Raw genomic sequence first — 17,106 nt, 5'->3', positions numbered from 1 at the left:
TAATGTTTTTCAAAAATGTAATATTTTGCTATTTTAACTTAGGATAAGGCTTTCGTTATCATTTAATTAAACGTTGATGCTAAACCATATTTATGGAGTCTTATTTTTGACCTATAAACATTTATGACAGCTTTTTTCCACTTCCTCTGTCTTGATAGCACTTCTGAACTAAAGTCAGGTGAAAGCTGTAATGCATATGTGTCAAACTCAAGGCCCGGGGGCCAAATATGACCCTCGTTGACATCTTTTCTGGCCCCCAAGATGATATTTTAAACATAAAATACTTTTGTCTCTTGAATTTTTTTCAGTAATCTTTGTTTATAATGTTGAAAACACAAAAGAGAACATCAAATGGGACCGATCAAACTCTTGTTGAGCAACCTGTGACCAAGAAAAGATGTCGGGTGTTTGATTTGAGTTAATGTAGATTCTGAAATTGGTCCTTAGTTGGAAAAAGGTTTTAACTTTGGCCCCCTTTTGTAAGTGAGTTTGACACCCCTGCTGTAATGGTTGCTTGACATCTGTCTCTTTGCATACAGTGGGGTTTGTCAGTAATCAGAGGTTGGCCTTTAGTTATAGAGAAGAGCACGTTTGTAACTCACACCTTTAGTCTAATCTTCTTAACTCAGTAAGACGTGATGCAGCATGAAGGTATGCAGATTCTGTCAGGGCTTGATGAGTTAAGTGGAACATCTTGCCTCCAGTTGCTTTCAAGGAAGTCGTAATCTCACGTGTTCTCTGACGTTTTCTAGTCTGTCATCTAAGGTCATGGAGCATATAACTGTTGGTGTTGGTGCGTCACCTTCTGTGTCCTTAAAAGATCAAGAATAACTCTGCAAGCTCCTATTTTAGATAAATCTGAGAAGACTGAAAGTGTTAAACATTCATTTAACCTGTATAAATAAAGGTATATTGTATTCTTAAAGAACTGTATTAAATTGAGAAGAACAAATGAAAGAAATGGCATTTAAAAATGAAACAAAAATAGTTAGATTGTAAGGCATTATAAAATACTAAAAACAGGAACATGTCTGTATTGGTTTTTGCCAGGAACTTAGTAGATGTTTGAAGCCACAGAGGTCATGGTTGAGAGCTTCAGATCTGTTTACAAGATATTCCAGGAACAGGGCCCTTTTGCCTAGTTCAGTCCTCACAGAGGGAACACTGCATGTAATAATGTCCTGAGAGCGCACGCTGTAGCTGCACTCATACAGTGACACTATGATAGACAGCATTCAACATCTACAGGGTGCTTGTAGGGGCATTCATGTAAATAATGTCACCATAGTCAATGGAAGGAAGGAAAGTCACAGTTACAAGGCATTCCCTAGCATTCAGAGTTAGACAGGAAATATTTCTGAAAAAGAAACCCAGTTTAACTTTCAGTTTCCTTACCAAATTTTCCATGTGGAGCTTAAAAGAGAGATGCAAATTCACCAAGATACCCAAACATTTGTAGGAATCGACAAACTCAGTAGAGCACCTTTCAAAGATAAAATCGAAGGAAGAACTGCTGCGACGACTTCCTGTTTGAAAACAACATCCCTTTGGTTTCATCAGCATTTAAGACAAGTTTGAGGTGGAACAAATCAGACTGGATAATATCAAATGTGGATTGCAAAAGCTGGAAAACCTTAGTAACTGTTTTAGCTTGACAATAAACAACTGTGTCATCAGCATAGAAATGTAAGGATGCGTCAGGGATGCTTTGACCTACATTACCTATGTAGATTATAAAGAGGGTGTGTCCTAAAACTGAGCCTTGTGGTACACCATTGTTGACAGTTGAATAACTGGAGGAAGTACCATTATGTTGAACACATTGCTTCTGGTCTGAGAGATAGTTGGTGAATCAACCAATGGTGTGATCTGAGAAACCGATTTCTGAGAGTTTATGACACAAGATGTTATGATCCACAGCATCAAAAGCTTTAGACAGGTCTAAGAAAAGTGCAGCACAATAATCCTTAGCATCCAGTGCTTCAACAACGTCATTAAGAACCTTCAGTGAAGCAGTCATTGTGCTGTATTGTTTCCTGAAACCAGACTGAAGGCAAGGTAAGATGTTAAATGAGTCCAGATAATTTCTGATTTGAGAGTTTATCAGTTTTTCGAGAACCTTAGCTAAAATAAGAGTTTAGAGATTGGTCAATAGTTGATCAGTGAAGTGGGGTCACCTCCCTTCAGCAAAGGAAGAACAGGCATAACGATGAAAAAATATTTTATGTCTGGAGAAACAGCTTTATGTTTATATGTGTTGCCATGTGATTAAGGGGCAGAGAAGATTAAAGACCTTGTTTCTGCATCTTATTGCCACAAACATTTTTTTTTTCATCCTGAGATTTATTGTTCAACGTCAAGAAACATGTGGACAAGACACGTTTTCTTGGGTAAACCCTAAATGTAAATGTTTAATTATAGGAAGTGTGTTTGTATTATTGCGGTGTACAAAACAGAATCTAGATACACTAAACTGAAAATAATTAGAGTGGATTTTACCACAAAAATAATAAATGTTTTATTTGAATCACATTTTATTTTTGCCACTAACTTTGGCTCAAAGCACGCCACAGCTGAGTAGTACCAAGTTGTTCAGTAGTTAGTATCTGTTCAGGCCGGGTTCAGCACTGCCCAACCCAGGTACTAATCCCTGGACTGTCAGAGGACCCTTCTCTGAACTCCTTCAAAACACAGGAAAATGCTCTAATTGGGGGATTTTCTACATCATTAACCCGGATGAGCCATAAAACCCACCTTCCCTACTTCTGTCTTCCTCTCCTCTTTGCTTTGTTTTTCTCCTTAATGTTTTTGCTTTCTCCCACTGAGACTTCCTCAGAGTCTTAGTTGCTTTTATTATTTTCTGTTAAAAGAGCTTTTCCCCCCACTGCTGTCTAGCATCTCTTTAGAAATTTAGCAAAAGAATCATGAAAACGAAAATATGCATGTATACTTAATTGGTAACGCTCTCTGTGTAGAGCACGAATGGTTGTTTGTCTTGTTTGTCTTTATGTGGCCCTGGAATGAACTTGTGACCTGTTCAGGTGTCGCTTACCTTTCATACAGGGACTGCTAGAGATAGGCACCTTGTCCCTTGCCAAGAAAAAATAGGTAAATAAATTGTTGGCTTCAAAAGATAAAATTGTCACTCATTTTTCACAAGATTGACATGTATTAGATAAAAGACAAGAAATGTCACAAATGCAGGTTGTGTGGAGGTGTAGGACTCAAATGCAGAAGATCAAGTGACAGATTCAAGATCAAAACATGAACTTTTAATGATCTCAGATGTATAAATTAAGGCAAGTGTAAAACTCTGGCATTAGCTGAACTAAAAGCAGGATCTGACAGCTCAGAAAAAAACAGGGAATATACTGTATATACTGGTACTGAGAGAGGAAACAGGTGTACTGATTACTAATGGTAGCTATGCAGACAATGTTGGAGGAGCTGGAATCTTGACTTGTGAAGGATTTCCATTGGTGATGATGGAGACAAATGTCGAGGAAAATCAACACAACAACTCAGACTTTTCAGCCTATTCACCTGTTCCTCTCATTGGTTCGGAGATACATGGAGAAAAGACACAATAATCAGTCAGAGAGATTCAAGTTAAAAAGTATTACCAACATTTATTAAAGCTTTCAGCTGAAAGGAGACACTCTTACCCCAAATCAACAGAGATACAACAAAAAGCCAAGATGCGTCTGACCGGAGCTTTCAGCTTCTTCTGTATTTAAACACAAAAGCTCCACCCAGAGACGTGTCACACATTCTTACAGTTCTTTGTCTAAACTAGTTCAAACTGATGTCTTCATTTCCTGGAAGTCCTTTTATGGAGTTGTTATTTTCTTCCGTCGTTCCAGTTTACTGGTGATCTTGTCATCAGGTGGGACACACACCAGCAGCTCCCTGTTAGTTCATGTCCCGTACACAAAAAACTCAAATACATTCTCTGACTTAGTTCAATCTGTACTTGTTGATACCAAAAGGCGTGTGTGTGTATGTATATGTGTGTGTGTGGGTATTTTTCAATAGAATTACTGAGTTAGGGTTAGAGTTACAAAAACAGTTATATAAAAACAGAAAATAAACTTTCAGATTTAGAGTAGTTGTTGTCAAGCAGCATAGAAATTTGTCATAATTTGTTGTTTTCGTTTGTGTTCCGACTCTCATCCGGGTCACAGAGCTCAGCACCTTTAAGCATCAAATAAACACTGCGTGAAGCAGCATCTAATCGCTTTACAACATGTCAAAAATCATATAAACATTGACCTTGTTGCTCCCACTGGCTTATCCATATGGTCCTCGAAGTTCAGTCTGTTCAGGCCTCCATCTGTCCCGGAGAGATTCACATGCAGAGGAGGCCGGGGAGCATGTCGGCGCCGCTCGCTCTGTGAACATGTGTTGCAGTGGCTCGGCCTGCCTGCAGATCTGCCTGCCCAGGGGCAATTAAAGATCTGGGGTCCTGTGTTTGGAGGCCCCCCTGGGAGGCCCTGATTGATTGGAGTCTCATCTTCCTAACAGGCTGGCACCCGGCCACCAAACGGAAAACAAAAAAGAGCAAAGTGAGGAATAAAAGACAAGAGAAGAACAAGGAGCAGAAGCTGGAAAGAAAGAATGTATGTCAGATGATAACGATTAAACCGTAGTAATCTTGGATTGCTCCTGAGTCTCAGAGCTGTGTGGGAATGAGTGGAGGGGTCAACATGAAAGCTCATTCATGAAAGAAAGAGGATACAAACATCTTTAATAAACTATATTTATTTCATTAATTCTTACCAAAACCTGTACATTAATGATTCTGACAAAGTCAAAATTAAACAATATCACGAAGACAGACATGACTAGGGCATGGAAGACAAGTTCACAATAAAATACACACAGAAACCTAAAACAGCTCTAGTGCAACATTCTCCATCATCATCTATGACCTTTGGCTTAATCTTGGTCCAAAATCACATCAGAGTTGTGTCTTAAAAACGTTTTAATGTAATCCAGAGTCCTTCAATGGCTTCTAAAAATGTTCACCAACAGAAATCGTTATGAAACTAAGGAGCAGCAGTAGTGACATGTTTTATTTTCACCGAACTATAAAATTAACAAGAAGTACCTCAAGATTTATGTTAAGCTCATTTTAAGATTAGAAAAAGCAAAAGTTTCATTAAAAAAAAATGACACAATAATCAAAGATTTTGAGATTGCACTTTAAAATGATGGACTTGTTCTCCCTCTTTTTCCATTATCAAGTAAAAATAAGATAGTCTTATGACCCTTCCGCTTGTACATATTCAGTTTTCTCAGATGTTTTATTATCCAAGGCCTGTAATGAGCTTTGGCCAAATCTTTTCTACCTTTAAAATAATCCATGCTATAACAGATGGTGAAAGACCCAGACAAGTCACTATTGGCTGCAGATACAATCCATGTTTTTTGATGTTTGAGTTACAACAACATGGACCTATTTAGTGCCGCCTGAGACCGTTTGCCCCCCCCCCCCGAGTTTCAGACAAAAGGGATGCACTTGGATCAATTGTGCCAAACAATGACCAAACTATGTGGGGGTGACGCATCACACGGGGCTCTGCTCTGCACGTACAACCAGCGCTCAGATGCCAACAGGTTTTCTCCTCCAACTGCCACTCAAGCAAAAAGAGAGTCTCGGTTTCCTCGCATCCGCCAATACTTAAAGCAGAATTTGAGAAAGTATTTATGTTTGGTTTATTCTCAGCCTTCATCCAACAACAACAAAAAAGCACTTCTCTGACTGTAGCACTTAACACACGGTTTAAAATTAGTTTGAGGTTTTTGTTTTTACCTCCTGTGATTGTTCATGTAACACAGATCTGGACCCAAATATGCAAAATCTTCAGCGCAGATGTACATTGTGCACGTGCTGCACAAAAGAAGTTAGCTTAAAACCGGTTTGTCTTTATGTGCAGCGAAAATCAGAACTGAACAGGTAAAAATCTGTAAAATTATAATAAATAAAAACAGTTGAGGAGCGTTTTAGAAGGACACAAGTTCAACCTCAAAGCTTGGACGTTGTATAAAACATAAATAACAACGGGATGCATTGATGCATAAATTACATAAACCCAATTTTCTTTTCAATGGAACACAGAAAACATTTTATATGTTTAAACTAATAAATAGTACATAAAAACAAAAAAAGGTTAATTTGGCGTTTAATGGCAGCATCTCATCTCAAGATGTGACGGGTCCGTGTTCCTTCTCTTTTTTTTTACACCATTCTGTAACCATTTAGGAACTGAGGCCAGTTTCTGAAGTTTTGGAGGGAAACATCTTCCCAGTCTTGTCTGATGTTGGATTGAAGCTGTTCAACGGTCCTAGGTCTTCTTTGCTGGACTTTTGTTTGATGATGCATTCATTGTTTTCATTTATTAAGAAGTTTGGACTGCATGCAGGTTAGCAGAAGAACTCTTCTACTACAAGGTCATGCTGGTATAACAGGTGCAGACTGGAGTCAGTCTTACTGAAATCTGCAATACCTTCTATAAAAATATACTTTACTTGGATTGAAACATATGGTGTTCTAAAACCTGCATATAGTTTGACGAGTTGATGGTACCAAAAGTCTAAGTCGCCCATGCCAGAGGCGCTAATGCACCTCCATACCATCAGAGAGGAAGGGTTTTGAAATGATGACAAGCTGGATGGCCCCTTTCCTTTTTAGTATGGAAGACGTAGTGTTCATAAAGAGTTTTAAATTTCAATTTGTCTGACCACAGATCTGTTTTCCACTTGAACACAGTGTATTTTAAACAAGCGTTGGTGCAGAGAAGCCTTTCTGGATGCATTTAATATATGTCTGCATGATAGAGCTTTAACAATCATGTGTGGATAGCAGAATAAACTGTTTACAGACCATGTTTTGTGGAAGTATTCCTGAGCTGTGCAGTGATGTCCTGAACCAAATCTGACCTGTATTTAATGCAGTCTTAAGACCCAATGATCATGATCATCCAACACTGATGTTTGGACTTTTTTTTTTTTTTGTACCGAGATTTATTCAGATTTCTAAAATCTTTTGAAGATATTAACTGTAGATGATGATTCAAAATCTTCACATTTTTCTTTAGGGAACCATTATTCTGAAATTATTATTATTATTATTATTATTATTAAGTTCATTTTTTGCAGACTAGTGAACTTCTGCACATCTGCACTTCTGAGGGATTCATCTGACGTCATCAAACAACCAAATTAGTTGCAAATGCTCCTCCAGATGTTTCTTATTTATACTGCTTGCTTTCACAGCATTTTGTTACCATTGTTCCATATTTTTTGAGGCGAGACGCTGTGGTAAAATTCAAAATGACAATTTTTACTTAAAATCAGTATGGCTTAGTTTGAACGTTTGATATGTTTACTGTGTTCTATTGTGAATAAAATATGGTTTATGAGATTTGAAAGTCGTTATTTGTCTTTTGTTTGTTTTACATTTTAAACAACTTGCCCATTTTGTTCAGAACTGCAGTTGTACAAACATTATGCTCCTTGGATGCTGGTTATGATGAGAGCAGTGGTCACCGTTTCTGTGTTTACAGCAGCTAAACATAAAACATCCACAAAAATCAAACAATCGGCAGTTAAAAACCATAACCTCACACCCGCTTATGCTTTAGTGTCCTTGAGATGAACAACAGAAAAAAACAGTCTTGGTTTTCACAGTTCAGAGTCCACATCTTGTGTTTCGTGAGCAGCAGATGTGACTGCTTGTCTTTGAACTATATTATTTTATTTCAGCATCTCCCTTTCCTCATGAGGACAAACAGATCTGTTGGTCACATGGGTTGCCAGGTCTTGTCCATAGACTGAATGTGTTCCTTGGCTTTCATTCTCAGCGCTGCAATGCTGGAGCTGCGCTGGTCCACATCCTCCAGAGGGAACTTGTCGGGGTACGGTGCTGGACACTGATAAGGAGGAGGAGCCATGCTCTGCATCCCATGTCCCGTGGGGAGGTGAGGGTGAGAGTGAGGGTGAGGAGCATGGGGAGTGCTGTTTAGAAATCCGTGGCTGGGATAGCTGGGCTGGTGGCCCTGAGCTGGACCCATGAAGCCTGGGATACATTGGACAGGTGTAGCACTGGACAGGGGGGAGGCCAGCCAGGGGTCCAAAGGGAGGGAGTTGGCTATTGGACCCATGTTGGTGTGAACTGGAGCTGAACGACTGAAGGAAAGCATGGGGGAGTCATGAAGCTTCATGGTGCTTGCATCCATTTTTTCCTGCCGGCGCCATTTAGCTCTGCGGTTCTGAAACCAGACCTGGAAGAAAGTTAAAATAAATTTAATATATTTTAATATAATTAGGACATGGGTAATAATAGGCTAATAATTGAGCTTTTTTTAACTGAAATTGCATGAAAAAAATACTTTAGGCATCGTAATTTTTCAATAGAAAATTTGAGACTTTGAGTTGTTAAATTCATAAAAATCAGAACAAGATAATTCCACATCTCAATTGCTCATCCTGTTAAATATAATTATAATGTTTTAGAAGACATGCAATGTAAAATATAACTGCTTCAGGCAAACAAACAGACACATTAGCAATTGTTACAGCAAGTTAAAATTATGATAAACTCCCTCTACTTCTGTAACTAATTTACAAGTATATTACTAATCTACTTCACCAAAATAAACAAGTATTTTACTTTTAAGATGACTAATTTTAGTTGAAAATGATAAATTGGAACATATTCAGCCCTGAATAAATAAACTGAATAAAATTAATAAGTGGGTTCAGCACTCAACATTCACATTTATTTATTTTTATTTTTACACGACTTTGTGCTTTCTAGAGACATATAAGCTGATTTTAAAAAAACTGCACTAAACGTAGTCTTATCACAGTGGATCAACCAGTTTTCTGGTGACAGCCAAAGCTATGTGTTCACATGATATAGGAGGACCATCAGCCTAACAACTGATCGTTAGCGCCCTGATGGCTGTTTGCTATTCACAGTGATACTAGCAATAACAGCATTGTAAGAGAGGGACAGTTGAACACGGAGGCCTCCACCCCTGTTTAATGATGGACTGTTTCTTTTCACAAAGATGGCCTCCTTTACTCCTTTCTCAAACCAACGTTCCTCTCTATCAATGATGTGAACATCTTCATTCTTGAATGAATGACCACTGTCCTGGATGGAGATGAGTGTAGACCACAGAGTCCTGGCCTGATGATGTTGATCTTCTGTGCTGGGCCATCCTTTAGGCCAGTGGCTGTTTAGTTTCCCTGATGTTTGACTGATAACTGCCCTCCTGGCACTGGACAGCATTCACAATATTACTGTTTGTGCCGGCAACCAGCAAACTGGTTGATTCACTATGCTAGGTGCTATTTATAAGACTGAGTTTAGTGCAGCTCCTCAGACTAACAAAGTCTTTGGGATTAAAAATGAAACGTTTAAACTTTTTTTTTTTTTTATCCGTCCAGAGGACCTGACTTAAATTAGTTAAACTCTTGAAATGTTTTTGTGTCTCTGTTCATAAAAATCACTGCATTTAGTGAGGACTGTTTCCAAGAAGTGGTACATCATTGGCAAATATGCTTAGTTAGCTGGCATATGTCACATTGAGAGCCACATTACAGCAGAATATGTTTCTCAGCAGAAAGTCTCGCACACCCCCACAGGTTTTGTTCCTATTCACAGTGCACCCAGGAGCCATGTCCAGTGAGGTATCTGGACCCAGCAATCTGGTTCATGAACCAAGAGAAAGTGAATCAGCAGACAAGGCCAAGTCTCATTACTCTGGGGTCCAGAACTGCCAGGACTCATTAAATTCATTTTTCTTTAGTGGACATGGGTCAGCTTGACCAGTCTGCAGCTACACTGTCCCACACACAACAAAAAGGGAAGTGATGTGTGTATTTTTAAAACCAGCGCCAACTTTTCCCAACTATCTGAGCTGCAGTAGTCTCCTGTTGGATCAAAGATCGGCCAGTCTTTTCTTTTTCTTGCTCAAGCCTTTCCAGGCTGTCGGCCTTTGGATCACTTCACTTCATGTTAGTTTTGACAACTGCAGTGTGGTGTTCATTTTAGGACATGATCAGGTCTCAGGAAAACATCCAACAGATTTCAGACACATGTACTTAGACCAGAAAACGTTCAAGGGCTGCAGTCATGTAGATGCTTTGACCACAATCCTACTAAGGCCATTGTTGAAATGTTCACATTAATCTGCATTTTGCTTTCTCAAACTCATCAATTTCAGGGACTGAATGTTCATTTGCTGTTCATTATGTCTCACCAACTACCATGTGTCATTTTACCAAAAATAATCAGTGTTTTCCACGTCATCTTGTGTAAATTATGGCTGATAATTTACATTCAATACTGTATTCAATTTCTTGTAATGCATTAAATATCATCAAAATGCACAAAAAGCAGATAAATGATGATGTCTCAAACTAAAACTGTCGTATCAGAGGTCAGGATGGGACTAAAACAGATTGTCTCTTGTTCTACCAACCAAAACTGTGCTAAACAGAACGTAACAGAGCATTTGCATTTCACAAAATGTGTTGATGACACTGCATCCCTAATTGTTAATTTTAGTGTGAATAACATGAATAAATTGCTCACCTATATCTGAAGACACAACTCAACAGGAGACGAGCGATGTTTGACAGCAGCACCACATCTTACGGAGACGAAACTCATCTGGTCCTGAACTTGATCCTGTTTCTTTAACCTCTGCTCTGTCTACACTATGGACACGTCCTAACACTTGGAACTCCTTAACAAGCTTCCTAGTTATTTAATGCAACCTGCTCACCTCATCATGGCAGTGCTACAGCCAAAAGGCTTTGGCTTGGTTTGGAAGCAAATCTATTTAGGTCAGGTTGTCTGAGGTGATGAGGTAAACACGGTTTAAATGAGGAGATGTTAACAGCAACACATTTAGTGTAAACCTTCAGCTTTAACAAAACACATTTAAAATTTATTGACTTCATTCATTTGCCTTCGATCATCTCACCTGCACTCGGACCTCAGGGAGGTTCACCTTCATGGCCAGCTCCTCTCGGCTGTACACGTCCGGGTAGTGGGACTTCTCAAAGGCTCGCTCCAGCTCATGCAGCTGGTAGGTGGTGAAGGTGGTGCGGTTGCGTCGGTGCTTCTTCTTGGGCTGATCGTCCTTGCACAGCTCCAGGGACTTGTCTTCGTCACTCTCCGCACTCTTCCCCAGCTCACCGAGTTCTTCATCACTCTTGTTTGCAAACAAGCTCGTGTCTGTTCAGGTAATGAGATCAGTGAATCAGGAACGTGGGCTTGCTTTGCGTGTTAGTTATATTTATAGGATAATCAGCAGAAACACTGAGCTGCAATATAAAAAGGAAGTGAAAAGTTCTTCTATATTTAAGTGGAGGTTGAACAGCTAACTGTCCAGCAGAGTGGACGTCAATCTGATATCTCCAACAACAGGTCAGTGATGAGCCTCAGTGGACCTCAGATTCAGAAAAGTTGTCCCCAGTTTTTCTTCTTTTTTTTTTTTTCTCTAAAATATAAACAGCACTTAAAATACATTTGAAAACATTTTCCATAGTTTCTTTCTTTCACTCTAGTATAATTTAAAGCACAAAATAAGTTGTGCATGCCCACAAATCTGGTGTGAAGGTTCACAACCTGCTCAGACCCCATCGTTTCTCAGCCTTCCTCACTCCTTCTTCATTGCACATCATCTTCAACAATTACAATAAAACACATTAAAAATAATAAAAGGTGCAGCACAGTGACAACAGGAATGTTTCAACAATTTAGCCTAACCATAATTAATACCATAATTAAATTAAAGAAAGTACAAGGATGAACCTCCCCAATCAGATCAGTTGCTCCTAAGCAGCGACAGGGTAGTTAATATCTGCCAAGACTAAACCTGGTGCAAGTCACAGAATGAAGGTTAATTATACATTCTTGTCAAATGTGCAAGTTCAGCAAATAAGTAGTACAGTAGTCCCTCGTTTATCACGGGGGAGCCATACCCTGAAGACTCGCGATAAGTGAAAAACAGCGAAGTAGGAATAGTAAGTAGTACAAGTAGTAAGTAGTAGTTTTATTTAGTGTAGCTATAGATATATACACAGCTACAGCTACAGCATGCGCTCTCAGGACATTATTACCTGCAGTGTTCCCTCAGTGCGGACTGAACTTGGCAAAAGGGCCTTCTCCTACTCTGCTCCTGTTTCCTGGAATATCTTACAAAAAGACCTGAAGCTCTCGAACTTGACCTCTCTAAGTGGCTTTAAGAATCTGTTTGACTATTGGCAAGGACCAATGCAGACATGTTCCTGTTTTTAGTTTTCTACATTCGCCTTATAATCGAACTGTTTTTATTACTTTTTTGGCCAACTTTGCAAGGGTGCTTGGCCACGCCCACTTCTCCACACTGCACAGGAAGTTTATCCTGCAGTAAGGGCTGCACAAAGGTGCAGGAGGTGCTAAATAATTTAAAATAATTTATTTTAAATGAAAATTGCATGCCGATCATGCTCATCCATCAGTCAGCCAATTGTGTGTCATGTCCAATCTTATTTTGAAAATCCGTGATAGAGCGAGTCCGTGATAAATGAACCATGTAGTAGCGTAGGACTACTGTACCATAATTTCCGGACTATTGAATGCACCTGAATATAAGCCGCGCCCACTAACTTTAAAAAGAAAAAAATTGTAGGCTGCTTGTTGATAAGCCACAGGTGTCCACCTTATAACATGAGAGTTTTACACAGAAAGATTGTTTGAACTTTTAATACGCAAATACGTACAGTAAATGCTTTTTTTTTCTCTAAATAGTGCCTGTAACACAGCTGGTTAAAAAATTAAATAAAAATGCAGTAGCCTAACAGAAAAAGTCATTGCAGCATTGTAAAAGCTGCTGTGTTCAAAGTGTGTGGGGGAAAAATGTGGCTTATAGTCCGTAAATTACGGTAATACTTTGTGAGGCATTCAGTTCACAAATAGTTGCTGTAAAATTCAAGAATTGTCATGAAGTGAAGAAAAAAACACCACGAGCCAATCAAACAATTGGACTAAAGTCTCAATCGGTCTCAATAAATAAACATGTGAAGCTTATTGTAAAAAGTAGCTTTTCAAGTGCGGTGGCTAATCAATGAGCTGTAACTTGCTAAAGAAATATGTAAAGTTGTGAAGATCTGCAGACTCAGGCAAATATCTGTTGGTTTTACATCAAATAAAGGCCACAAATGCAGGAAGAAACCTTTCAACCGAACTAATTTTAGTTCAGAAATAGACTTTCTCACTGTACAAGTCTGATGACAAAATTTAAAAAATGTCACCCTCTTCTCAGAGCTTAAACAAAACAAACATCTGTATCTGAATCCTGTAATCCCAGCTCATTTTAATTATTGGGACGTTTTGCCGAAAACAAAAACGATTTCAGTGGTTTTTGCAGTCGAGAACAGGAGAGCACAGCAATTCAGGATTTAAGGGGGTTAATTTATCCACCTCTCATTAAGGAGCATTGACAAAGGCTGGGCACTGACAAAGGCAGAGGTCAGGTGTGGTTCAGTGACCAGCTCTTGGCCTGTCAGCCCATCACGGCCACTGGTCTGAAGCCTCCCCACTGTTTCACTGTTTCTCAAGCAGGACAATAACTGAGCACAGAGAAGACGAGGGACGAGTGACACCGAGCGCTGAAAAGCAGCTCATTCGGGAGGATCTGGACTGACTTCACAGGAAACACAGTTTTGAAGAGGGTGATGTTATTGGAGTTGAGGATCGTTAATTTAACAAAAACATCTCTGGATCCATCTTCAGAAGATGAAACTGTAACTTCTCTTTTATTTGTTTCTGCCATAAAAATCACCGACCACCTGCCTGATCCTGCATGTGAAGATAGCTTCAGATTAAACCCTGACTGATAACAATAACACCCGAATGAACGACTGTACAATCTAATCTGTGTTGAAGAGAAGATTAGGGGGAAGTCCACAAGGAGATGGGATTGGTCTTGGACACATCATCTCTCTCTCTCTCTCTCTCTCTCTCTCTCTCTCTCTCTCTCTCTCTCTCTCTTTCACACACACGCACACACACACACATGCTTCTCAGTTAATGCAACAGGAACAGGCTCTACATGGCAACAGTTCACTGATCCTGAATCAGTCTATGATTTGCTTTTGGGGCAGCTGTGGCTGAGTGGTTAGAGCAGTCGTCCTCCAGTGGGAGAGTTGGGGGTTCAATTCCACCAGCAGTCACATGTTGAAGTGTCCCTTTTCTTCTGATGTGTGTCCCATCGGTGTATGAATGTGATCTAAAGCACTGATTAGTCTGTACAGATTCAGATTAGATTTGTAGAGATGTAGTAGAGTGATGTATGAATGTGTGTGTGGAGGTGAATGAGGACACAGACTGTTGTAAAGAGCTTTCAGGATTCTGATTAGATACAAAGGCACTATATAAGTACAGTCCATTTACCATTTTGTCATTAATGATAACAATAATAATAATAATAATAATAATAATAATAATAATAATAATAATAATAATAACAAAATGCACATTTTGCACTGTCTTAGACAGTGTAAAAACTAATTTAATGTTTGATGATTTATTAACATTCTAATTTGTACTCATTTTAAGTTGCATGATTTAGTTTATAGCATTTTTACACCTGTTTATTTCACCACAAATTCAATTAAAGCTCAGTGCCTCTTCTATGTGTTACTTTTTACTACTTTGTAATAATTTCAAAAGACAAAATTACACAGCAGCTCTGGATAAAGCTGTATGAGTGTGTTTTCATTTATTTATTTATTTTGATTTTTATTTCATTGTATGGAGAGTTTGATTTTATTATTGTTGTTGTGTGACTTTTAACTGGACTGTGAAAGGAAAGATGATCGACATAATTTTAATATTTATTATTATTTATCATATTTAAGTTTCTTTAGAGGTATCAGTCTTGTATGTGCAAAATAAAAATAAAAATTAGATCTTCAACGTCGCGCCTGTCCCGTCCTCCAAGACAATCAACTCTTTATTAATAAATTTGATCCTTTGTAAACAAACTGAAAAGCAATGGATTAATTCTGACCACAGTCCTGCAGAATTAAAAAGCACCTTCTGGTGTGAAACAGATTCGCTTCGCTCACCGTGGTACTGCTGCTGCTGCGAGCTGCTGCTTCTCATGGAGGACAGGTGTCCGCTGAAGGACGGGTGGGACGAGGTCTCCCGCTGCTTGTCGTGTTCTGTAAGCCCATTGATGGTCACTTTGTGGGGCCCCACAGCCTCAGACGTACTCAACAAGGGGTCCTGGTCTTTGCTGAAACCCAAGATGACGTCGATGCTGTGGACGCGGCCTCCGACTGCGACGCTCCCACTTTTTCCCATTTCGTGGAAGTTGCTGGGCGAGAGGCAGCTGTCGTCCACCATGCTCATGGTGTCCAGTGATAAATGCATTCGAACAGCGTCCGGGCCTGTGGACAGAGGGACGGAGTGGTGGGCTAAAGGTCACAGCTCACCTTGTCATACTTGTTGCCTGGTTTTTTTTTTTGCCTATTCACACATTTAAACCTATTTAACATCAGAAAACCTACTTCATACATGCAGAAAACAAACAAAATATATAATTTGGGGCTCTGAATGGCTGTCACTGCTGCACTTCTTTTAATGAATTCAACTTGTATGGCTTGCTCAAACAAAAAATAAAATTAAATCCCTCTGTCATAAACATTTCATTTGAGTATCCTTTAAAAGACTTTGTCAAATGTTAGGAGCTTCACATGTAATGACTGCTGTCATCTGATGTTCTCACATATTTAAAGTTTGATAAACACTTGATAAACTATGGGTTGGACAGTAAATATGTAAGGAATGAGAATTTTTTTAAATAATTATGTTAATTTTCCTGCAAAGCACCAGAGTTAAATCTGTTTGTTAATCATGTTTAGTTTCTGTGCTGCAGTTTACCTCCTGTAAGTGAATGTAACCTGCTGAAGTTCAACTCGTCCTGCTCCTCTTCACCAGCTCAACCTCCAACTTTACTTTTCCCACGTCAGATTTGTGCTCCGCCTGCAGTCTCTCACTCTGCCTCGCTTTCCACTTCGCATTCCTTTAAATGATTTTTGTTTCTCACAAGCAGCCCTGAGAGAAGCTCTCCAAGAAAGTGTCCCCAAATACACAAACAGCCCGCGCTCCCAGCGAGCGTCCAGCAGCATCCACTCCTGCTCCGAGAGGTGAGAGGGAAAGCAGAGACTGAGAGGGAGGGAGGAGGACAAAGCTGAAGAGGAGGTGAAACGAGAGGATTAGTTGTTGATCGAAGCCCGTCCTCTTTAAGAGTGATGGGCAGGAGGTTTCTGCTCAAATTATAGTAACTTATGATCAAAACAAAAGAACAAATAAACAGGCTAATGGAGTTCAAACTAAAAATTTTATCTGAAAATTGAATTGAATTGATTTTTTTTAAGAAAAACTAAACATACCATACCACTTTATTTATAAAACACTTAAAAAGAGCAACAAGGCCAACCAAAGTGCTGTACAGCAAAATCAAACAGGCAAAGGACATAAAATACATAGATCCACAGAGGTAAAGATAAGAACTAAATTACTAAAATTATTAAAGGCACAGAACTTAAAATCAACTCATACAAGGTCAAAATCTGGTGAATAAAAGTGAGTTTTTAAACAAGACTTAAATAACACAACAATAATAATAAGTTTAAATAAAAGCTAATGTTTCATAAATGTGTTTAGTCAGTTTGAAATGAATAAAATGAAAAGTTGACAGCCAAAATAATTATTTTTTTAAATATATACTATACATTTTAGCCTTTTATATAAAATATCTCAAGGGTTCAAGGTATTTGTCATTCGCACCCCATGTGGTACATGTGGTGGAACAAATTTGTGTACACTACACAGGGTCCCAGTTACATCCAACAATAAAATGTAAAAAAAAAAAAAAAAAAAACAGTAATAACATCTAAGATATGAACTAAGAAAAACATAAACTAAATATACACTAAGCACTGGTAGCATAAAAACATTACGTCGAACAGCAGCACGAACATGAGTCTGTGTGAGCAGATGAGCACGCATGAACACATCATCATGAAACAGAT

The 17,106-nt window shown here is 38.9% G+C and overlaps 1 protein-coding gene across 1 annotated transcript; it reads right to left on the bottom strand.

The window, feature by feature from the left end:
- Positions 1–7,635: 7,635 nt before the first annotated feature.
- rx1 (retinal homeobox gene 1) lies at positions 7,636–15,978 on the bottom strand. The gene is made up of 4 exons (XM_037674656.1): positions 15,953–15,978; positions 15,136–15,459; positions 11,004–11,257; positions 7,636–8,285 (listed from the first exon to the last, which is right to left on the bottom strand). The coding sequence occupies exons 2-4, from the start codon at positions 15,440–15,442 to the stop codon at positions 7,806–7,808; spliced, it is 1,041 nt and encodes a 346-aa protein (XP_037530584.1). The 5' UTR covers positions 15,443–15,459; positions 15,953–15,978; the 3' UTR covers positions 7,636–7,805.
- Between the last annotated feature and the right edge of the window lie 1,128 nt (positions 15,979–17,106).

The sequence above is a fragment of the Nematolebias whitei genome, chromosome 3 (assembly GCF_014905685.2).
Source record: "Nematolebias whitei isolate Nwh7 chromosome 3, NemWhi1, whole genome shotgun sequence".
NCBI classification, from domain to species: Eukaryota; Metazoa; Chordata; class Actinopteri; order Cyprinodontiformes; family Rivulidae; genus Nematolebias; species Nematolebias whitei.
This window is presented reverse-complemented; position numbering and strand designations above follow the sequence as displayed.

Excerpts from the sequence above, each read along its gene's own strand:
- rx1 (XM_037674656.1), bottom strand. The coding sequence starts at position 15,442 with ATGCATTTATCACTGGACACCATGAGCATGGTGGACGACAGCTGCCTC. Across the intron at positions 11,258-15,135 it reads GCAGCAGCAGCAGTACCACG|ACACGAGCTTGTTTGCAAAC; the intron begins GTGAGCGAAGCG and ends TTACCTGAACAG. Across the intron at positions 8,286-11,003 it reads TCCCTGAGGTCCGAGTGCAG|GTCTGGTTTCAGAACCGCAG; the intron begins GTGAGATGATCG and ends ACTTTCTTCCAG.